This window comes from Benincasa hispida, chromosome 8, assembly GCF_027475165.1.
Source record: "Benincasa hispida cultivar pf3 chromosome 8, pf3_genome.v1.1, whole genome shotgun sequence".
In the NCBI taxonomy this organism is placed as follows: Eukaryota; Viridiplantae; Streptophyta; class Magnoliopsida; order Cucurbitales; family Cucurbitaceae; genus Benincasa; species Benincasa hispida.
In genome coordinates this window covers 56,277,062-56,302,446 of record NC_143485.1, presented here as the reverse complement: position 1 = coordinate 56,302,446, position 25,385 = coordinate 56,277,062, and the positions used below count along the sequence as shown (strand labels likewise).

At 36.7% G+C, this 25,385-nt stretch overlaps 1 protein-coding gene and 2 pseudogenes across 1 annotated transcript; 2 read left to right on the top strand and 1 right to left on the bottom strand.

Moving 5' to 3' along the window:
- Positions 1–731: 731 nt before the first annotated feature.
- On the bottom strand, positions 732–6,010 carry LOC150034714 (uncharacterized; annotated as a pseudogene).
- Positions 6,011–11,398: 5,388 nt separating this feature from the next.
- Positions 11,399–12,119, top strand: LOC150034713 (uncharacterized; annotated as a pseudogene).
- A 9,389-nt stretch (positions 12,120–21,508) lies between these two features.
- On the top strand, positions 21,509–22,451 carry LOC150034712 (uncharacterized). Its single transcript, XM_090316829.1, has 2 exons — positions 21,509–21,747; positions 21,881–22,451. The coding sequence occupies exons 1-2, from the start codon at positions 21,509–21,511 to the stop codon at positions 22,449–22,451; spliced, it is 810 nt and encodes a 269-aa protein (XP_090172955.1).
- The last annotated feature ends 2,934 nt before the right edge of the window (positions 22,452–25,385 follow it).

The window sequence follows — 25,385 nt, the reverse complement described above, 5'->3', positions numbered from 1 at the left end:
TATAGGGAGAAAGCAAGAGGCAAGGAGAGAGCAAGAGGCAAGGAGAGAGCAAGATACAGGGAGAAAGCGAGAGGCAAGGAGAGAGCGAGAGGCAGGGAGAGAGCACGAACTACTGCAGTCTATCTTCGATTAGTTTCAACACACACCATAAAGAATACAACTGCTTATGTTTTAAAGTACAGAGCCCTAAACACAAGGGCAAAACAGTAAATGAATAAACAATGTCAGTGACATGTGTCACTCTTCAATAGGAGGCCCTTCTACAGAATTCGCTGGTTGGGATAGAACCACATCACCTGTTGACATGGGCTGGTTGGGCTTGTTTTTCTTTGTCCTTAATACAAAATAGCCAAGTTCAAGGACAAGACGGGTGTAATGAAACTCTACCCACCCCCCATGACAAACATGGAACCTCCCGAACATCAAAAACATACAAAATGAGTAAACAATAACCAACACACATAAAACTCAAACTTGTCCCCAAAATGGTTTAACCCAAATTTTACACCCCCCCCCCCCTAAAACATTAAACTTCGAAAATGGTTTAACCCAAATTTTACACAAGATAGCAAACAAAAAACACATCAAAATCTAGTTTTTTGGCTACCATAACTGCAGGATAACCAACAATTCTTTAATTATCATAAAGCTACTTAAGACATAACTAAACTTTGCTACCATGACTGCAGGATAGCAACATATTAGACAACTAAATAATGTAGTAATCATACCTAATTTGATGGGTCTCCTCTATGTGATCGTACCATGTCTTCAATCATTTTTTTCATTTCTTCCATTTGTCTTGCATGATCCTCTTGCATTCTTTTCTGAATGTCTTCAAATTCCTTAATCCTTGACTGAGACTGTTGGAAATTGATTCTCAATTCCTCCATCTCAATTTCTCCATTCCCACCTCCATTCTTTGAGTAGATGGCGAGCTTGATGAGATGCTACTCCTTCTTGACTTAGGCTTAGGGCCCCAACCTAGACCTTTTGAATATTCGGGTCGTCTACCCAAAACCGTCTAACAGATTTCATCCCCTGTTAGTAGTTGAGAACCTTCTAGAGTGGGGCTGGATTGTAATTCCAACATTTGATGCTAAACATAATAATTAAATGGGTAAGAACGAGTGACTAAAGTTAAAAATGAAAAAAAAAACACGATAGTAAAGCAAAAAATGTTACATGTGCATTTTCAGCTACCTCGTTCACAAACTTGCCACCTTTAGAGTGTATTTCCCTAAATAGGTCAACACGTCCTATTTCTCGATCCTTCTTTGCTTATAACTCTGCCTGAATTTGCAGGAATGACTTCGATCCACCTACGTGGTCGAACGGTAATTTCTCTCTATTCTTCCTATTCGTCACAGACATTTCCTACATTTGAAAAAAAAAATATGTTAATAGTGTGATGTATTAGTAAATATAGCAAATGATACACGCCATAAATATTCTACCTGAAACTCTTCACTCTTGAAACGGTCACACAAAAAGTATCAATCTTCTGGCCTATTTTTAAACCAACTAGGCAAACTGGCACGTGCTTGCTGAGGATCTCCACATTTTCTGTAATGTCTGTGCAAATCTGCTCTAAATTCTTTGAAGGAGTTCTGCATTTGATGTTCTATAAAATGGTTAAGTCATTGACTGGACAGATCAAGTTCGAAATGAGCCTATAATAGAGGGAGGGAAGAATTAGCATAGATGATGTTCATGACTGTAAAAGAATAAACTTATAATTACTTACCAATAATTGACTTTTAGCCAATTCTATGAACTCGTTTGGAATCTCAGCAAAAGTACGGCAACGTACTGGAAATGCAGATCTCACGGTGATGCCGATCGCATTACTAAATCGTACTGAATGTTGAGATATCGGTTTCGTCTCCCCCTCATTTATCACGATTGTAATTCTCCCATGTTTTTTGACGTATTTTTCCAACTCGATGTTCCACGAATGCTCTCGTTTCTTCCGATTGGATGCTGAGCTACTATCTGAAGAATAAAAAATTTAAAACAGTTTATGATGTATTTCAGTTAACAGAATATATTTCAAAATATACTAACCTGAAATATCATCCACAGAAAATACCGTGTTGCCTAGATATAACTCCTAGAATTCTTCATCAGCCTCTTGTTGCCTATTAGGAGTTGACATCGTATCTAAACAAACATAAAAAAGAGAAAACAATATTAATTAACAATAAATACATGTAAGCTAGAGAAAAAGAGAATTGAGTAGATACATCATTACTCATCATCGTAATCTAATTCAAATTATTCATCAGCACTTGAACTGTTATTGGGAGATAATTGCTCTTCATCATCATCGTTTATGAAGTCATGATCGCCATGTACAATAATTGGTTTTTCCATAACTGTAGGATCAACCTCAACTCTACATAAAGTAACCTCCTCAATGGTTTCATCCACTCGGACGCCACAAACAATTTCTAGTAAATCTAGTTGTGCATTTTCAACATCATCCACTTCCGGTACATCCCATATTCGTTTATTTTGGACTACTTGAACAACTTTCCAATTGCTACCATGTTTGATGTCATCAATGTAAAAGACTTGTTGTGATTGGATAGAAAAGATGAAAGGCAAGTCGACATACCAAAAGTGTGATGTATTGATCGATTTGTATCCTAAATCCACATGTGTCCTATTACTTTTTTTGTTATCTGTGTCAAACCATCTACACTTCAACAAGAAAATGCATCTTCTGTTTGCATATTGGAAATCTAATACTTCGTCTACAACGTCGTAGAAATTATTATCCACACTTGTGTTCTCACTGATCTCCCCGGCCACTAGGACTCCACTATTTTGTGTAGATCGACAATTATCACGCTCTACAGTGTGAAACCGTACCCCATTAACAATGCATCCATGGTAAGAGCGCACCTCAGACGAAGGTCCCATTGCAAGTGAAAAGAAATCATCGAAGATATCTTCTCTCTCGCGTCGTTATAGAACCTGATAATTCATTATACATTAAAAATGAATACGAAAAATGAATCATCCCTCAACTGTTGCCTACAAAATGACTATGTATACCTAAGATTTGAACCAATCGGGAAATTTACGTTGATGTTTTATATATAAGTCAGAGGCGCTTTGAGCTTCACAACGAATTAACCTCAAATGTTGCCTACAAAATTGATTTTTTAAATGTTATATCAAAGGAGATACCCTAGAATTTAGAAAAAGAAAAAGTTTGAAACATACTTGTGATAGTCTGTTATTTCTTTACAATTATTGAGAATGTACCAATGTGCAATACACTTTTCCTCCACTGATAGCGTTCGTAAAGTTGACGCCCCTAATGGTCGTACCCTCTGCCTAAATAATTCAAATTCACCAAATATCTCATGATCGGGAATGTTATCATCATTTCGTTCATCTCTATTGAATCTTGTTTCAATCCCACTTAGATATCGCGAGCAGAAGTTCCATGATTCATTCATTGCATATGCTTCCGCTATAGACCCCTCGGGACGTGCTTTGTTCCATACAAATTGTTTTAATGTTTGTAAACTTCTTTCAATAGGATACATCCAACTGTAACTAATTGGACCCACCACTTTGGTTTCATATGGTAGATGAACTGCAAGGTGTACCATTACATCGAAAAAGGTAGGTGGGAATATTCTCTCCAATTTACAAAATATGACTATGATGTCTGCTTGTATTCTGTTCAAATCACTTACACATATTCTCTTTACACATAAGTTGCGAAAGAATGTACACAACTCAACAATAGTAGTGGATACGTTCTTCGGTAGGTATGCTTGAATACCAATAGGGAGTAGTCTGTGAAGCAACACATGACAGTCGTGTGTTTTCAGCCCTGATATTTTTCCATCTTTGTCATTAACACATCGTGATATGTTAGATACGAATCCATCAGGGAATTTCACTGATTTCAAATACTTACAAAACGAAATCTATTCACCATTTGTTAATGTGTATGTTGCGTGTGGTTTTAAAAATCTGTTATCGACCTATATCAAGTGTAGGTTCTTTCTTATCTTCAAATCTTGTAAGTCTAATCGAGCGTTCGTTGTATCCTTTGTCTTTCCTTCAATATTTAACAATGTGCCCACCAAATTATTGCATATGTTTTTTCCAATATGAATTACATCCAATTCATGTCGTAACAATAGTCTGGACCAATATGGAAGTTTGAAAAAAAAAATACTTTTTTTAGTCCAGTTTAGAATTCGCTTTCTTTTTTTATCTTGCTTCGATGGATGTTTGCTAAGCACAGAAAAGTTTAGCGTATTTATTTGTTGTAATATCTCTTCTCCATTCATTACGACTAGTGGTGGTCTACGTTAAACTTTTCCATCATGTTGTCTACTTCGACGCCAACTATGATTCTTTGGAAGATAACGTCGATGTCCCATAAATGATATTTTCCATCTTATCTTAAAGAACGAGTTATCTTCTCTGCATATTGGACATGCTTGATAACCTTTTGTACTCTACCCAGATAAGTCATCGTACACAAGGAAGTCATTAATCGTCCATAATAAGGTAGCATATAGTTGGAAAAACTCACCAGCAACAGAATCATAAGTTCGCACACCAATTGTCCACAACTCTTTCAACTCTCCAATCAACGGTTGCTAGTAAACATCAATTTCCTTTCCAGGAGATTTTGGACCAGGTATGAGCAAAGACATGAAGAAGTTTGTTTCCTTCATGCATTTCCAAGGGGGCAAATTATAAGGAATTATCACCATAGGCCACATACTATAAGAACTGCTCATATTTCCAAATGGATTGAAGCCATCTGAAGCTAATCCCAAACGAACATTTCGAGGATCTAAAGTTAAATGAGGGAATTCACGATCAAAATGTTTCCACCCCTCTGCATCAGCTGGATGTCGCAATACATCCTCCATTTCAACTCGCTTATCTTTATGCCATCTCATGTCAGAAGCACCTTCTTTTGATGCAAACAATCGTTTTAATCTCGGTGTCAATAGAAAATGACGCAATAGCTTATGTGGTATTTTTTAACCCTTGCCGTCATTAACTTTTTACCAAGACTCACCACAAAAAGAGCATTGTTGCAAATCTGCAAACTCTTTCCAATACAATACACAATCATATTTGCACACATGAATAGACTCATAACCTAGGCCTAAATCACGCAATTTTCGCTTGGTTTCATAAAAGGAAGTAGGTATAGAGGTGCCAACTGGAAACGTTGCTTTTAACAATTCCAGCAACATGTCAAACGATTTGTTACTCCAACCGTTCAGAAATTTGATATGCATCAACTTCATTAAAAAGTTTAAGGACGAAAATTGTAAATACCCAGGGTATAATTCATTACGTGCTTCGGTCATTAAATCCTCGAATAAGTTCGTGGTATTTCTTTATTGACCATTAAAGGACATTTCATTATTCTCAATCCTTCCTTCATTTGCATTTTCGTTTTCAATTGGAACTTGTAAATCATTTATAAGATTCAACATCTCATTTTCTTCGACAGCATTACTCTCTATACTATATACTTCAACATCCTATATTGAATGACTTGTATGACTTCTAGATAAGTTTACTGGCTCTCCATGATATACCCATTAACAATATGAGGGAGATATTCCATATGTTAATAGATGTCGTTCAACAATATCTATCTTTTCCCAAATTGAATTCATACAATTCTTGCATGGACATCTTATTCGTCCGGAATCATTAACATGAAACCTTGCCATGTCTAAGAAATATGATACTCCCGATGTCGCCTGACGGGGGAGATTGGGGTTAGGTGTTTTGAGAAGGAGAGGAAGAAAAATTGGAGGAGTGGGGAAGAAGAAGGGGTCTGGTTTACCTCTCCCGATGTCGCCTGACGGGCGTCAGGAGATCCGTCGGGAGTTCTCGAGAACTCCCGATGGTCAACACCCGGCTTCGGGTGTTCCTCGGGGAACTCCCGACGCCGTTTTAATCCGTCGAGAGTTCCCCTGGGAACTCCCGATGCCGGTTTCATGCGTCGGGAGTTCCCGACGAACTTTTACTTCGTCAGAAGAGACCGTCTCTCCCGACGCTCTGTTTAGGCATCGGGAGAATTCCTTTTTCTTGTAGTGAAAATATATCCCGATAGTAGAGGGGTCGGGCAAAGAAATCCCTATGGTGACTAGAAATCGTTTGGATTTAAGGATATCTTATCAGTAGCTAGAGATCGTCGGGGTAAAGGACATGGCCTAAAGGTCTCTAACCATCGAACGATAGATATATCCTGATGGTCCTTGTCCCCGTGTCGAGATAAATTACCTCATCCCGATAGCTCAAAGATCTTTGGGGTAATAGTCAAATCCCGATGGTTTTCCGTCAGGATAAACTCTAAATTCCGATGATATACTGTCGAGGGTTGTCCTTTTTTCCCGACGGCTTTCTTCGAGGTCGGTGAAAAGCCCTATCATAATCCGTCGAGATAATTCTTTTCCCCTAAGGCAGGGTTTCGAAACCGTCGGGAAAGGTTTCCCCGACGAAGCTTCCCCCATCGTATTGCCGATGACAATTCAACCATCGAGAAAGGTTGTCCCAACGTTGGTTTTAGCTTCTCCCGACGACCCCCAGTATCGGGATTGACCCAAATTCTTGTAGTGTTTGTTGAATCATCTCACACTATTAGATACATGGCTACTCAACTTCTCACATTGTTAATTGGCTTTTGAGATAAAATTCATGTTATCTAATATGATATCAGAGTCTACAAAGTTCAAATGGATATTAAGTCCAAAAAAAAAAAAAGTTGAGATCACATTAAAAATGATGAACCCAAATACATGCACCCATTTGGAGTGGACATGTTGAAAATCCTAAATTAGAAAAAAAAAAAAGATAATAATTAGATATAGCCTAGGTTACATCTATTCTATACAACTCCTTCATTTATTACATAACAAAAAAAATAATAATAATTCATTTTTTTAAATGTCAAATTTTTATACAAAGGGTTGTTTTTTAAGAGCAACAATACTTATGCCTCCTAAGTCCGATGGTTTGAATAAAAAATCATATTGGGGGACTGCACCCAAGATTTTTTTAAACAATTATTTATTAAAAAATATTAAAGTGCCACGTGACAATTTTTAATTGGGGGACTACACCCAAGTTTTTTTTATCCCTTCTTACAAAAACAAAGTCATGAGAGTTTATACCCAAAGTTCACAATATCATATCATTGTGGAGATATGTGGTGGTCCATTGTCCTTATCAATTATTTGGGATGATCATCACTTTATATGTAATTTTAGAGCGGTTTGGACAAATAACACACCAGTGTTAATCAAACACCAAATTGTCTTCCCTTCTTACAAGTTTTTATGATAGTAACTTAGATTTATATCACTTACACTCCTAATTAATTAAATCCAATATCTTACACTTATTACTTTAACATTTTTATTCAAATTGTTTTATATGGACAAAACTTGAACTGAGACCCTATTCATTTCGTATTTGAAATGGGTCCGGTCGGTTTTTCCTTCCAAAATTGATCGGTCGCTTGAACTTGAAGAACATGGTTGTGGGGTTTTACTTTTCAACGGCAAGGTCGATTTTGAATGTGAGTGAGAGAGAGAGAAAGAAAAGGTTCGATTTTCGGATCGATTCCATTCTTGTTCTAAAAAAACAATCTAAAACAATCCGAATCAAAGTGGTTCAGTCCACTAGTTCGATTCAGATTTTTACAGTTCTAGATTTAATAATCAAATTAAGTTAACGTATTTATTAGAGTACGAGAGTCAATATCTTTATATTATATTAAGTCTTCAGTTTTCATGAATATTAATAGCTCGCATACACTAAGCTTGAATATCGCATACACATAATATAGAGTATTAAAATATACATAAAATTTATTTTTTGACCTAAAGTACTCGAAGTAGATGAGACCAAGAGGCGCGTACTGAGACATCTCAACTAGGTTGACACATCCTTAATATGCTCATCATACCTTCAGATCAAAATGCACTGATATAAGAAAAAAGATACAAAAGGAGCTAAGAAGAAGCTTAGAGAGTCAATATACGAAGAGGGATAGGCTAGAGAAAAGCAAACTAATTGAGAGCAAGGCTAGATATTTTGTAATTACAAAAAAGAGAAGATTTGGAGAACCATTGGGCTGCTTTGTAAAGAATATCTTCCCTCATACAAGGAATCGTCTTGCCACCATCATGAAAAGTACGCTCGTTTCGGTCTAATCAAATGCATCAAAGAGTAGTGTTAATGAGATTGTTAAGCATGGTACTTCTTGTGTGGTTCATCTCCAGATGGATGAGTTTTCCAATAATATCATTCAAAGAGAAAGGAGATATATGCAACATGTTAAGGATAGAATGCTAAATACCTAGCGCAAAAGGGCAAGAAGCGAATAAATGGTCAGCACTTTTATTCTCATTTTTGCACATGATGTACCACTGTAGGCTGAGATAAGTAGAAGAATTTCTTTGCTGACATTTGTCTAAGGTATTAAGCCCTTTGTGTAGAATAGTCCAAACGAAAACATCCCACCTTCAGGTTAGAGGAATCAGTGGAATCGACAATGGCATCTATAGGGAGCTAACCGTGAAGGATTTAGACGGAGAAATAGCCCGAGATTTAGACGGAGAATAGCCCAAGAGATGTAATCAAGACCAACATTAAGACATGGATTAGACCAATTTGTTGATATTCGAACCTAATTAGCGAACTCTCTTTGCAGGAACGGTCTTCTGAAATTCGGGTTCCAACATTGTTGCGTTTCATTCCATGCATCCTTCACATATATTATTGGTTGGTCGGACAACGCAAAGAATCCAGGGTATAATTGGCACAAAGGGTCTGCAGTGTTACATCTATGATTCCGGAAAAGATTGTTAGCACCATCTTTCATAATCCATTGCATGTTATTTTGTATAAGCCATTCAAGTTTGGCAATTTGCGACCAAGGAGCTTTTTTACTACTGTGTCTATTAAAAGATGGGATTGAGATAGGTAGAGGCTTATCTTATTTAGCCTTGATGAGACGTAGCCAAAGCTCATCGGGTTCGTGATAATAATGCCAAATCCATTTTCCCAGAAGCACCTCATTTGTAATCCTAATTTTGTGTATCCCAAGACCTCCCTTTGCTTTAGGAAGATTACTAAGAATAGCCTGAATGAGAGTAAGTCTTCCACCTTTTGATAAATAAGAGTACTTCCAAGAATCAAGTTTTTGCTTAATTCTCTCAATCATAGTATTCCAAAATGTTATACACTAAGGATTCCGACATAGGGGCAGACCCAGGTAATCAATGGGGAGATCAGTGATCAAACAACTTCAAATAGAGATAGTAATATCCACTGAATTCTTATTAGTGTTGATGCAAGATAGGGTAGACTTGTTCAGATTGATCTTTAATCCAGAGGCAAGCTCAAATGTGTTGATGATAAGTTTGAGGTTCTTCAAATGATAAGCATCATCCACATGGGAAAAAAACAAAATGTCATCAGTAAATAAGAGATGCGAGATAAAGGATAGACTTATTACCCGTCTGGAAACATTTAATTAGAACTGGTCTCATTAAAGGTTTCAGACGGGTAATAACTCTATCCATTAATAGCTCATAAGCTTCGTCAATGAGGTTGGTCAAATAGTCCATAGCAAACTTTTTAATGAATTCAATTGTAAATTCGTTGGGTCTCGAAGTTTTGTTGTTCCCCAAAGCTTTAACACAACTATAGACTTCAACTTCTTCAGAAGGTTTAATCAGCTCATTTGATTGGAGCTCATCAATGGCTCTCCATTCCAGGTTACTCATCATCCATTGGCATTCGCGGGGGCTAACATATATACTTCTGAAATAGTCTAAGAATGTATTTTCAATACCAGAGTAAGTAAATTGACTAAATCCATCAGAGTTTTTGATCTAAACAATGAAATCGTGTCTTTGTTTGGCAAGGCACATCTTATGAGAGAACGTAGAATTTTCATCACCATCAATAAGCCAACTTGATTTACAAAGTCGTCTCCACTTTCTAGCTTCTAAAATGGATATATTTTGGAGATGAATTTCTATTGGATGAAAATTCAAGTTTTACAAGAAAAGGAAAAACCTTTTGGTTGAGAATCCCACATTGATTATTTTTTAGTGGAGAGTCTCCATCTTATACTCTCATCTTGGACTTTTTGGACGTGTATGTGATTATTTTTATTTTTAATAATAATAGTAATAAATTATTATTACTATTTTTTAATTTTAATTTTATTTTACTTTAATAATTATTTTTTTCTTTTTAATCATTCAACCGAAACCGATTCAACACGTGTCGCTCATGAGCTGGTCCAAGTCGTCTATGCGCCTACACATTTAGCGACTGCCTATTCTCTGGGTCAGCATCTGTTGGCCCTCTGCGCTTATAAAAGGTGTAGGATTTCAACTTCTTCATCATCTAAGTATTCTCTCTCAGACCCCTTTCTTTTTACGTTTTGGTTTTTTTGAGAAAATTAGTCTGAAGAGTATGAGTTTTCCGGTCGAATATGGTGCATATATTTTAGAGGGAGTAAGAAGATAGATCAATGTGGGTACGGTGGACATCTCACACGTGCATGTCGTCATCGTTCAGGCATGTGTGTGATTATTTTTATTTTTAATAATAATAAAAAATTTATTTTTACTAATTTTATTTTACATTAATAATTTTGTTTTTCTTTTTCATTTTTCAACCGAAACCGAACCAACATGTGTCGCTCGCGAGCCGGTCCAAGTCGTCCACGTGCTTTACGCACGCACTTGCACATTCAACAGCTCCATGCAAGTTGTGCAGTTGCACGTTCAGTGGCTGCCCGTTCTCTTCATCAACATTTGTTGGCCCTTTACGCTTATAAAAGGCACAGGACTTTAACTTCTTCATCATCTCAGTTTATATTTTCAAACATCACAGTATTCTCTTTTAGACCCCTTTCTTTTTACGTTTTGGTTTTTCGAGCAAATCAGTCTAAAGAGTGTTAGTTTTCAGATCAAATACGGTGCATTTTCAATTGAGTCATTTTTGGGTTATTTTATCTTGGGGACGACGTGGCAATATTGTTGACCTGCTTGCATACTTTAGCAAAACCGTGAAACATCTTTATTCGTTGTTATTAGTTGTAACAAGTTTTTGCTATTTTTTGTTAGTTGTTATTAGTTGTAACAAGTTTTTGTTATTTTTTGTTAATATCCTCATTGGTAGGTAACTGCTCCTTTTTCTCCTTTATTGTACATCTATATAATGTATCTTTAGTGTCATTAAATAAATGAGAGAGAAAAGTATTATTTACTTTTGGTTTTCCACTTTCAATATGGTATCAGAGCGAGAAAATTCCCCAAATCCCTAAATTTTTCCCCCTTTCCCCTTCCCGCGCGAAGTCAAAATGGTTTTTCCCGAGACACCTCTTTGTCCTCCGGCAGATCCATCTTCCTCAGCCGATTTCCTGACTACTAGGCTTCTTCTTTCTCATCCTGATCAATACACTCCCTACGCTCTTCATCACAGTGACACTTCCAATCTTGTTCTTGTTTCTGAACTTCTCACCGACAACAACTACGTTTCTTGGAGCAGATCGATGGTTCTTGCCCTTTCCATTCGAAACAAACATGGTTTTCATTGATGGTTCTCTCCCTCGACCCACAGATGATCTTCTTCCCTTATGGATTCGCAACAATAATGTTATTGTTGCTTGGATTCTCAACTCTGTTTCTAAGAGTATTTCTTCAAGTATTCTCTTCACCGAATCGGCTCGAGCAATCTGGCTTGACCTTCAAGATCGTTTCCAAAGACGCAACAGACCTCGCATTTTTCATCTCAAACGCGAGTTATCCAGCCTCAAGCAAGATCAAGACTACGTCACTATGTATTTTACTAAAATGAAGAGTTTCTGTGATGAGTATGTTTCCTATCGCTCTGGTTGTATGTGTGGGCAGTGTACCTACGGTGGCATCAAATCCATGGAAGACTTTCTTCAATTCGAGTATCTTCTCTGTTTTCTGATAGGGCTAAACGATAGCTTCAACCATTCTCGTTCTCAGCTTCTTCTCATGGATCTGCCTCCACCTATTAATAAGGCTTTTTCATTTGTTGTTCAACAAGAATAACATCAATCCATTGCTAATCCCCCTTCTTCTGCTGTTACATTGGCTGTGCAGAAGAATGATAACCCTTTGCAACAGAGTCATCACCAGCCCTCTTCGAAGTAGACTAAAAGTCGCCCTGTTTGCACCTATTGCAACATCACTGGTCATACTGCTGATAAATGCTACAAGCTCCATGGATATCCATCAAGTTATAAGCATAAAGGACGCTCAAATCAGGTTCATAAGCAACATCCTTCCTCCAATTCATCTGTTAATTCTGTTGATTCTGCCTCTTCCTCGTCCCCTTCTCTATCTGGGAATATGATTACCAATGACACTCTTCAGCAACTCCTCACTATGCTACAATCGAAGCTTAATATGGCCAAGTCCGAAACTGATTCAGTCACACATGTAGCAGGTAATTGTTCTCAAATTCTCTCTAACCATGAATGGATCATTGATTCTAGGGCTTCTACACATATATGTTTCCAAAGGCATTTATTTCACGAGCTCCTACCGACTAGTGCTACTGTTGTTCTGCCTGATAACACAATAATTTCAGTCTACCATCACACTTTTTGGGTCACTGCATCTTCATCATGTTCTATATGTTCCATAATTTCAATACAACTTACTTTCTATCAGTGTTTTAACATCTAATGGTAATGTCTTTGTCCATTTCTCCACTGATTCTTGTGATATTCAGGAAAAGTCCACTTTGAAGACAATTGGTAAGGGTAGGTTGCGTGATGGTTTGTATATTGTTGAGCAACCTCACATCAGTACAATACCTTCTCATGTTATTACTGCTGCTTCTTCAAATAATTCTTCCTCATGGCATGCCAGGCTTGGACATCCATCCCTATGTCAATTATCTGCTTTGAAACATGTTTTACATCTTGATTCTGTTTCTCTGCATAGCACATTCCCTTGTGACATTTGTCCTTTAGCAAAAAAGAAAAAAGAAATTGTCTTTTGAATCGCATAATAATAGATCATCTGCTGTATTTGACTTGATTCATGCTGATATCTGGGTCCTTTTTCTACACCTACTCATGCTGGACATAAACTTTTCCTTACTATAGTAGATTATCATAGTCGTTTTACTTGCGTATTCATGTTAAAATCCAAGTCTGATGTTTTGAAGATTATACCTCAGTTCTTTTCTTATGTTGAGACTCAATATGATAAGAAAATCAAAGTGTTTCATTCTGATAATGCTCCTGAACTTTCCTTTGTTGAGTTTTTCTTACAAAGAGGGGTTTTACATCAATATTCTTGTGCGGGCAGACTAGAACAAAATTCTATAGTTGAACATAAGCATCAACATTTGTTAAATGTTTCCAGAGCATTGTTCTTTCAATCCAGAGTCTCTCTCAAATTTTGGAATGAATGTGTTTTGACTGTAGTATATCTTATTAGCAAAACATTTTCACCTATTCTGGGTTGGAAAACACCTTATGAGTTGTTGTAGGGTACTTTGGCTGATTATTCTCTTATTAGAACTTTCGGGTGCCTATGTTTTGCTTCTACTTTGTCTCATGGTCGATCCAACTTTGCTCTACGGGCTTTCCCTACTGTCTTTATTGGTTATCCACCAGGTATGAAGACTTACAAACTTTTTGATATCACTAGTAACAAGTTCTTTGTTTCCCGCGATGTTGTTTTCCATGAACATTTATTCCCTTTCCATAAAGTGACCTTGGAGACTGAGCAACCCGACCCTTTTCAGCATATTGTCCTTCCCATAGCCCCTGACATTGATTTTTCAGCCCACCATACCACTGCACCCTCCTTACCTTCCACTCCCATTGAACCTTTTTCTTCTACAAATCCTTCCCCATCCATTCCCTGTTCGGTGCCTCCTACAACTACATCTTCAGTTTCTTCACCTGTCACATCCCCCTCCCTTTCCACTGATCTTTCATCTCAGTAGCCTTCCCCTTCTTCCAATCTAAATACTCAACCCTTTGCTGCACCTAGAAGGACATCCAGACCAATCAAACCCTCTTCCTACCTTAAAGACTATCACTACAGCCTCACATCCCAAACTTCTCTTTCCAATTTTTCTACACATCATTCTATACACTCATCTCTTTCTTATGATCACCTCTCCCCTGTTTTTCGTACTTTTTCCATTGTCATCTCCTCTCATTATGAACCGCAATTTTATCATCAAGCTATACCTTATGACCATTGGAAGACAGCTATGGAAGACAATGACACTTGGGAGGTTCTTCCTTTACCTCCATCCAAACGTAGCATCGGTTGCAAGTGGGTGTATAAAATCAAACATCGTGATGATGGTTCCATCGAGAGATACAAAGTCTGACTTGTTGCTAAAGGATATACTCGACAGGAGGGTCTGGATTTTCTTGAGAAATTTTCTCCTGTGGCCAAATTAGTCACTGTTCGAGTTCTTATTGTTTTAGCTGTCACTTATCAATGGCCTCTGGTTCAACTTGATGTCAACAACACCTTTCTTCATAGAGATTTGTTTCAAAAGGTTTATATGGACCTCCCACTTGGCTATACACCTAAGGTTCCTCACAAAGGCAAGCTTGTTTGTAGATTAAAGAAGTTTATATATGGTCTCAAGCAGGCTTCAAGGCAATGGTTTGCCAAATTTTCTGATGTTTTGGTTTTTCTTGGTTTTCAACAGTATAAAGTCAATTACTCTCTGTTTGTTCGTGGTTCTGGCTCTAGTTTTATTGTTTATTGGTGTATGTTGATGATATTGTCATTACTGGTGTAGATATCAAGCTTATTGATGAAATTAAACAGGTTTTACATGTTATTTTTAAGCTCAAAGACCTTAGACCGTTGAAGTATTTTCTGGGCCTTGAGCTTGCTCGTTCATCTCAACGTATTTCCTTTTCTCAATGGCATTATACACTTCAAATCCTTGAGGATATTGGTCTTCTTGGTGCTAAGCTGACCAATCTCCCCATGGATTCGAATGTTAAGCTTTGAAATTCTGACCATGAAGTTCTTGATGATCCTTCTCCCTATAGAAGACTGGTTGATCGCCTTCTTTACTTGACTATTTCATGGCCAGACATTGTATTTTTTGTTAATAAACTTAGTCAATTTGTGGCCAAACCATGCAAATCTCATTTATCTGCAGCATATCATCTCTTGCGTTATCTGAAATTAGCCCATGGCCATGGTGTTTTGATCACCCCTGCTGATTCTTTTCAGCTACCCGCCTTTGCTAACTCTGATTGGGCATCTTTCCTTGATACACGTAAATATACCACAGGTTATTGTATTTTTTTTTGGTAGGTCTCTTGTTTCATGGAAGTCTAAGAAGCACAATGTGGTTTTAAGATCTTCTGCAGAGGCTGAATATCGAGCTCTTACTTCCACAACCTGTGAACTTGTATGGCTTCAATCTCTTCTTCATAATTTACTCATTCCTATTCATCAACCTTATTTGCTTTATTGTGATAATCAAGCTGCTATTCACCTTGCCAACAATCCTATTTTTCATGAGCAGACCAAACATATCAAGCTTGACTGTCATTTTGTTCGAGATAAAGTTGCTGATGGTTCTGTTAAGCTGCTGCCCATCTGTTCTATACATCAACTTACTGATAACTTCACTAAAGCTCTTCCCTTTCCACTGTGTTCTGCTATAAAATCCAAGTTGGGTTTGTTTAACATTTTCAGTCCAACTTGAGGGGGGGATATTAGTTGTTATTAGTTGTAACAAGTTTTTGTTATTTTTTGTTATTTTTATTAATATACTTATTGGTAGGTAACTGCTCTTTTTTCTCCTTTATTGTACATCTATATAATGTATCTTTACTGTCATTAAATAAATGAGAGAGAAAAGTATTATTTACTTTTGGCTTTTCCACTTCCAATAGTCTTAAAGAGAGCGAGATTCGCGACTCAGCCTGTAACGAGTTTATATTTTGCAGGTTCCACGTTTCTGATGGCTGTCATTCGTGACTGTTCGTTACTGTCATGTTTCATCATCGGAGGGTACCCGGTTCCAACAACTTCGAGTGGAATTATCCTTTGAACATCAATGTGAGTAATTTGATCCTATTCCTCTTTTTCATTAATCTCTTCAATTTCTTTGTGTTAATGAGCTAGGAACAGTGGAACCATTTCCTTAAAAGAAGGCCCAAGAAGAATCAATTTGACAAAAACTTGGTGGTAGCTGGCGTGTTTAATCTAGAAAAGGCCACGTAGCTCCAAAAGCCTTATGATTGGTAAGAACTTATCTCTTTCGTTTCAATCTTTCAATTTTACAGAATTTCGCATCTTCTCTCTCAGCATTCTTTCCTTTCTTCATCTGTCTTTGAGATGTTTCTAATGGAGATTGATGAACAAGGTAAAATATTCAGACATGCAAAGTAAAAAACATAAAGAGAGCAGAAGAAGATGAATACAATGATTATAGTGATTTGATTAATGAAGATCTACATCCACTATTCAATGTATGAGATTCTCTTTATTTTCAAGCTCTATCTTTAGAAATTACAAGAATGATGATTTTTATACTCTACATCATTCTATCGCTCTTTTATTTCTGATAAAGTGTAAATGAATGCCTACATGTGTTGTTCTGTCATCAAATTGAAGGTTTTTAGTGAGATGAATAATACTTTGGTTGTCATATTTTATGTTTACTGTTTCTTGATTAAAATCAAAGTCCTTTAAGAGTCCCTGTAGCCATTTTGCGTCCTTTAGAACTTCTGTTAAAGCAATGAACTTTGTCTCTATACTAGGTACGGCCACAATGGACTGTAGTTTGGATTTTCAGCTTATAGTATTTCCAACCAACTAAAAAACATATCCTGTTAGAGACCTTCGCTTATCCATATCACTAGCAAAGTCTAAATTTGAGTAGCCTATCAGATTTAAACTAGTTGTATCAGGGTGTTTGTATAGGAGTCCTTTCTTTTAAGTTCCTACAAGATATCTGAATACCCACTTTGTAGCTTACCAATGAATCTTCCCTAGATTCCTCATATATCTCTGCTCACTAAGCTGGAACAATTGGCTAAATCAGGTCTAGTACATACTATTAGGTACATAAGACTGCCTATAGCACTAGAATAGGGGATTCACTCCATTACTTTATTTTGTTTTCCACTAGTAGAAGAGTCTTGGGCTGAAAGCTTAAAGTGTCGGGCTAGGGGAGTACATACAACCTTGGCATTTGCTATGTTGAACATCTTTAGAACTTTAGATACATATTCTGACTGACATAAGAACAATTCTCTTTTGCTTCTGTTTCTATAGATCTCCATTCCTAGGATTCTTCTTGTACCTCCTAGGTCTTTCATATCAAACTCGTTGCTCATCAGTGCTTTAATTTCATTTAGTTTATCTAAATTTCTTATAGCCAAGAGCATATTATCAACATACAATAATAGATGTGCTTCTTCTTTGTTCCCACATTTTCTTATGTAAACATAAAGATCATGGCTCCTTCTTCTGAACTTCAACTTAGAAATCAACTTGTCAGATCGTTTATAACAACATCTAAGAAACTATTTAAGTCCGTAAAGGGACTTTTTCAGGAAGCAAACAAAGTCTTCTGACCCTTTCTTCTTAAACCTTTAGCCAGAGACATGTAGATAGTTTCTTCTAGCTTTTTATGTAGGAATATTGTGGTCACATCTAGCTATCTAGCTTTAAGTTTTTGCAAGCTACAATAGCTAAAAGCACTATGATAGAAGTATGCTTCACTGTCATTGTAATTCAACCCTTCCCTTTGAGTGTACCCTCTATTTATAAGTCTCACCTTATAGTGAATTCCACCTTCATCTGTCTTCCTTAATTTCGTTTTAAAGATCCATTTGCAAAACACCACTTTCTGTTTAGGAGGTAGATAAGTCAAGGTCCATGTTTCATTCTTATATACGGAGCTCATATCATTGTTCATTTCCTTTTACTCACTGCTTACTCTTTTTACTGTCGATGGCTTCTTCGTAGGTATTTCGTTCATCATCATTTAGGTCGTCACAGAGGTTAGTAAAAGCAACACAATCATTTTCTCTATACCTCTAAGATGGTCTTCTTTCTTTTCTACATCTGTCCCTAGTTAGAATGTAGTTTGCTAGGTCTTTTGTCAGATGTTCTTAGGTTGCTTTCTCTGTCACATTTTCTTCTACTTCAAGCTGATTAGGATGATCTGTTTGAAGAAGATTAGAGGTGGTATGTTGTGTTAGTTAGTTCCACCTCAGAGCGAGCTTAAATCATCATTTCATCATCATTTTTAGCTCTTTTAGGATTTTTAAAATCCATATAAAGTACATTTTTCTAAAAACATCTCTACTCACTATATTTCGGTTAGTTATGAAATCCCACAGTTTGAAACCTTTAATGCCTTTTGGATAGCCAATAAACATACATTTCACTACTCTTGGTTGAACCTTTTCTTGTCTCACATGTATATAACCCACACAGCCAAAGGGTTTTAGAAAAGATAGGTTAGGGAGTGTCCTTACAACATTTCATCAAGTGTTTAAAAATCAATAACTATACAACAAGGACTTCTGTTGATAGTAAAGCAAGTTGTAGTTACTGCCTCCGCTAAGAAAGATTGTCAATTTCTTATGAAATCATACATTTAGCCTCTTCTAGGATTGTTCTATTCATCCTCTCAGTTACTCCATTATGCTAAGGTGTATATGCAATTATTTTATGTCTAATTATCCAACTTTGAGCATAAAAACTATTAAAGTCATTCACTAATAATGCATTCGAGTCTGTTTAGTTTGTAAGGGCCTCTGTTTTGGGCATATTTGAATGCGATCGAGTCTGTATTTTAAGTCCTTGAATTGTTCGTAGATTTTTCAGCGTAGATCTGGAGAAAACAAGACCAAATTTAGCAGTGAAACAATAGAGAAGACGGTTGTACAGTGGAGATTGTACCGCAGTGTTGCAATACTGCGATAAAGAACACCGTTTTATTCTTTCCATAGCGTTACAATGTTGGGCACAGTGTTCAACGCTCCGAGATAGAAAGAACAAACCAATTCTTGTTCGGTTCGATTCATGGCTCATTTGGTTCGCTTGTGGTTTGGTCAGTTCGAACAGTTCGGGTTCTGTTCGGAGGATGGATGGTTCGATTCGAGCGGTTCAAGGCCCGATTCGCTTGTTTTGAACCAGTTGATTATTTATTTATGTAATAGTTAGATTTTTTGCTTAGTTAAATTAATATAAGTGTTATAATAATTTAATTAATTGTCTAAGTGTCCAATCTCGGTCCAATAATTTTTTTTTATTATTAATTATGCACATGAGGTATGATTTTTATTTAAGTATATATGTCATATTATATTTCATATAGTATTAAATACCACCATAGGTTATGCATTTAAGTTCATGCATCATTTATATTATAATTTTTATAATATATATAATTGCATTATTTAATTTTATAGCATGCTCATGCATCATACAGTATAAATGTTATAATATATGTATGCATGCATTAATAACATGCACATGCATCATTTATATTATAAGAGTTATAATATATAGTATGAATGTATGTTTGAAGTATGTTATTAATAATTTTATTACTTTAGAATATAATTGTTATGTATGTTAGTATTGAAATGAATATACATGATGCATGACATTACCTTAGATAATTTATAATCGTTATAATTTACTAAGTATGTCAATGGATACAATGTATGGTTTTAATTTATTTCATTTGCATATAATTGTTATAACAAAATGAAGTTAAAATTAAAATCAATAATTCAGAATTGCATGCAAATCTTAAGTTAAAATCATATTTTAAAATTAATTTAAAATATGATTCATATAGACCTAAAATCATTTTTCTAATGAGATTAGAAATTTAAGTTTAATCTTTTAATCGGTTTAATAAGATTAAATTGATTCTTAATTAAAAGATTAAATTGTAATAAATGTATCTATAAGGGACCTTCTGTCTAAGGTTAGTTCTGTCTAGGCTAGGGTATTTAAGTTGACAGAAACATAACACCCCTACTCGGAAACTTACTTAGAAAGGTGATTGATATAGATTTGTTACAAGTATGCAATTTTTTATTAAAGTTTATTAAAATGTTTAATAAAAAATCCACAAAATTGTATAACTATTCAAGGTAAGTATTACTTTTGGGCAAATTAAACAAACACTTGGTTAAAATCAGTAGTTGAATTTTTCTAAGTTAATTAACCCTAGGTAAAATGCTCAGTGTGAGGAAAATAGGGTATATGATACTTCATTTTATCCTCTTTACGTTTCTCCCTAAAAGTTCACACCGTGAGATCTATACTCGTCCTTGAGACACCTTGAGTTTTCCCCTACGGATGTGATAGGCCTCCAATTATGTGGCAATGTCAAGAAAAAAAGAACAGAGGAGAAGCGGTTGAATCGGTTAAGAACGACTTCCAATTCTGTTGGGTGAAGTGGAGGTTTAAAAGAATAAAGAAACAGAAGGAGAGGGAAGTGAAGTCTGAATAATAGCAAGAAGGAAGGAGGGCTCTCGAGAGTGGGAGTTCAGAAGTCTCTCTCATGGAGAGTTCATCGTAGTGTGTCGCACATCGTCTACTTCTACTGAGCGATCGTGTAGCAAAGCTCAGCGATCATGTAGTATTTGGTAGGCGATCGTATAGCATTTTGTAAGCGATCGTGTAGAGTTTTGTAAACAATCGTTTGAAGTTGTTAAGCAATCATCTGGTCTCTGCTTGTCTCTTATCGTTTAATAAAGAGTTTGTTCATCGTCTAATTTCTATTCCGGAAGTTTATACCAACTCGTTATGTTAATAAAGATTTTCAAGAATCAGTATCCTAACAAATTGGTATCAGAGCAATCACCTGGGCAAGCATGGTTCAGAAACATTTTGAAGAGAAACTGGAATTACGAGAACAAGAGATCTTGGGATTCAAAGTGAAAATACAGAAATTGCCAACTATAGAGGAGAAGTGGGCATCGTTAACAAAGAGCATTGAGAGTTTGGGATTGCAGGCAGAGAAACATCAAGAAATGTTCATTTCTTATGTTACGAAAATGGCCAGCGAAAAAGCAAAGGTGACGAAAGAGGCAGAAAGATCGAATGCCAATAAGGTGTGCGGAACAAATAGTTCGATGAAAGCATCCAGTGAAGAAGCGAATGGCAATTAGAGTGAATTCAAGAAAGTAGAAATGCCGATGATTAGCGGAAGCGATCCAAACGCATGGCTATACAGAGCAGACCGCTATTTTCAATTTCATAAGTTCACTGAATCTGAGAAGATGACGGTGGCGGTTATGAATTTTGACGGCATCGCATTAGATTGGTACCGATCGGAGGTAGACAAAGAGTCGTTCGAAGATTGGGAAGACTTGAAGAAAAACATGTTAATCCGATTCCGATCTTTAAGATAGGGATCGATTGGTGGAAGATTTTTGGCTATTAAACAAGAAATGACTGTGGAAGCATGTCGATCTGTGGAGTATGCTCATTTCTTGCCGTTGAAACACCCTTTAATTGCTGGTATTGAAGTAGATACATCTTGTAGAGAAAAGAATAAACTGCACGGGTTGCCGAAGTCCATTGTCACGGGCCAAGACAAGGAGTTTGTGAATCACTTTTTGGCAAGAGTTGTTCTGATTGTTGGGTACCAAACTCCATCACAACTCAGTTTCTCATCCTCAGTCGGATGGTAAGACAAAGGTGGTGAATCACAGTGTGGAAATGAATTGGAGGTGTTGCTATGGTGAGCTATTGAAAGAATGGATTAACTAGTGGCCTTGGGTGGAATATTGAAATAACACTACGTATAATGCTTCTACTAGCTTAGCCTCTTTTCAAATTGTGTATAAACGACAACCTCTAGTGTTGATTTACTATGGGAATGATTGTACGACTAATGCGACGTTGGGCCAACAAATGCGAGATAGAGATGCTATATTACACGTGCTTAGGGAGCACTTGACGGTGGCTCCAGTTAAAGTGAGGAAGTTTGCTGACAAGAAGCGACATGATGTTGGATTTCAAGTTGAGGATTGGGTATGGCTGGAGTTGCGGCCCTATTGCCAAATTTCAGTTCGGCAAAAGCGGAATGTGAAATTATCTCCTAAGTATTATGGAACACATCAGGTGGTGGAAAGAGTGGGATCAGTAGCTTACAAGTTGAACCTTCAGACAACAATGTCGATCCGTTCAGTACTTCATGTGACGCAACTAAGGAAATGGCTTGGACAACCAGAACTTTATCTTGAGGACAAGGTAAGGTGGATGGGGGAGGTAATGACAGGCCTCCAATTATGTGGCAATATCAAGAAAGAAAGAATAAAGGAGAAGCGATTGAATCAATTAAGAATGAATTCCAATTCTGTTGGGAGAAGTGGAGGTTTAAAAGAATAAAGAAAAGGAAGGAGAGGGTATTGAAATCTAAATATCAGAAGGAAGGAAGGAGGGCTCTCGAAAGTGGGATTTCGGAAGTCTCTATCATGGAGAGTTCATCGTAGTGTGCCGCGCATCGTCTACTTCTACTAAGCAATCGTGTAGCAGAGCTCAGCGATCATGTAGCATTTGGTAGATGATCGTATAGTATTTTGTAAGCGATCGTGTAGTACCTTGTAAGTGATCGCGGAGTGTTGTGTGGGCGATCGTCTACTGTTACTCAGCGATCGTGTAGAATTTTGTAAATGATCGTTTGGAGTTGTTAAGCAATTGTCTAGTCTCTATTTGTCTCTTATCGTTTAATAAAGAGTTTGTTCATCGTTTAATTGCTATTCCGGAAGTTTATACCATCTTGTTACGTTAATAAAGATTTTCAAGAATCAGTATCCTAATAGGATGATGTTTGTATAGATCAATACCAAAGTGAATGGAGAGAGTGTTTATAGTAAGTGGGAGTGGGATGTGTAACAAGACATCCCTTGGTCTCTCTCATTATTTTGAAGTAAAGTCTCATGCAGGGCCTTGTGGCACCTTGAGTGTCCCCCTATGGATGGCATTTTTGCATGACGCTTTATTCAAACTCCAGAAATGGATAAGGGTTATGTTAGTTTTTGCTCTAATCAGTTTTTCCCTATGGTTGGGTCATTGAGGCAGAACTCTATAATCTAAAATGAGGGGTTACACTAACAAGAAATGTTAAGCAAGTTTAACTATTTATGGACTGAATAATAGTGACTGATGGTTACAGTAACAAGGAGTTGTTCTGTCTATTGGTTGAGATAGTCTCATTTCAGTGAAGGGGCACCTGATCATCCTACGGTGGCTTTTGTCCTTTCTCACCGAAGCATCATTGCAAAATAGATGTCACATAGAGTACACTAGATTATTTTGCTAAAATTGATTGGTTTGTCCTAATGGTGTAATGGAAATAGACTAATATAAATAATTTGTATGATTTCACAAAATTTATTCACTATCACTTCCGCAACTCTTAATTTACTCGCCATTGACAAACTAATGGGCGATAATTAGACGACTTGGAAAAGCACAATCATCTTTATCTTAATCATCGATGACCTCCAGCTTGTCCTAATAGAGGACTGTCCTCCCATTCCATCTCCAAATGTTGCTCGGAATTTTCAAGAAGCATATGAGCGATGGACATGGGCAAACGAGAAGACCCAAGTGTATATTTTGGTAAGCTTTTTTGAAGTCTTGTCCAAGAAGCATGAGCCCATGCTCATGGCCTATGAGATCATGTAGTCCCTGAGGAGGAATGTTTGGACAACCGTCCACATAGCTCATGCTCGACACTCTTAAATACATCTTCAATGCCCGTATGCAAGAAGGGGCATCTGTTAAAGAACATGTTCTCAACATGATGGTTCACTTCAACGTGGCGAAGATGAATGGGTCCATCATCAATGAAGCCAGTCACGTTAGCTTCATCTTTGAAACTTTACCTGAAAAATTCCTATTGTTTCGTAGCAATGCTGTTATGAACATGATTGACTACAACCTGACCATCTTGCTCAATGAGCTACAGTCTTTCAATCCTTGATGAAAACCAAGGAATAGAAGGGTGAGGCAAATGTTGCTTCATCTTCTAAGAAGTTCTTCAGATGTTCAACCTCTAGGATGAAGTCAGTGTCTTCTTCTTCTGACACCAAAAAGTGAAAGAAGAAGAAAGTTGGAAAAGGGAAAGCTAACCCACCAGCTGGTGCCCATAAGGGCAAGAAGGCCAAGGTTGAAAAGGGAATTTGTTTCCATTGCGACCAAAAGGGACATTAGAAGAAGAACCGTCCCAAACACATGGCAGAAAAGAAGAAAGCCAAGTAAGGTAAATATGATTTTCTTGTTTTGGAAACTTGTTTAGTGTAGAATGATGATACGGCCTGGATAATTGATTCGGGCCCTACTAACCACGTTTGTTATTCATTTCAGGGAATTAGTTCGTGGTGGCAAACTGAAGCTGGGGAGATGACGATGCAGGTTCGAACTGATCACGCAGTCTTAGTTACAACAGTGGAAGGACTTCGACTTTGTTTACATAAATCATATGCTATACTTGATAATGTATTTTTAGTTTCAATTTTAAAAAGGAACCTTATTTCTGTAAAATGCTTGTTAGAACAAAATTATTCTATCTCTTTTAATGTAAATAAGTGTTTATTTAAAAAAATTGTGTATATATTTGTTCTACAAATCTCGAAGATAATCTTTATGTGCTAAGATCGTTAGCAACTAAAATAAAAGACTTAGAATTTCTTCTAAAGAAAATGCCCAACTTTAGCTCTTGAGATTAGGACACATCAATCACAATAGGATTGAGAGATTGGTAAAATGGACTTCTAAGCGAGTTAGAAGAAAATTTTTACCTGTGTGTGAGTCAAGCCTTGAAAGAAAAATGACTAAAAGAGCTTATACTAGAAAAGGTCACAGGACCAAAGAAACCATAGAGTTAGAATATTCAATCCTTTGTGATCCGATGAATGTAAAAGGAAGAGGAAGATTTGAATATTTCATCACGTTTACTAATGATTATTCAAGGTATGGGTATGTTTATTTAATGCAACATAAGTTTGAAACCTTTGAAAAGTTCAAAGAGTTTAAAGTTAATGTTGAAAATGAAGTAAATATAACAATTAAGACATTTCGATCTGATCGAGGTGGATAATTTTTTGATCTTACATTCCATAACTATTTGATAGACCATGGAATAGTGTCCCAACTTTCAGCACCTGTTACACCTCAGTATAATGATGTATCAGGAAGGAGAAATTGAACCCTATTAGACATGGTTTGGTCTATGATGAGTTACGCTTTCTTACTTGATTCGTTTTGGGGTTTTGCAGTACAAACTACGACATATATTTTGAACTGTGTTCCATCCAA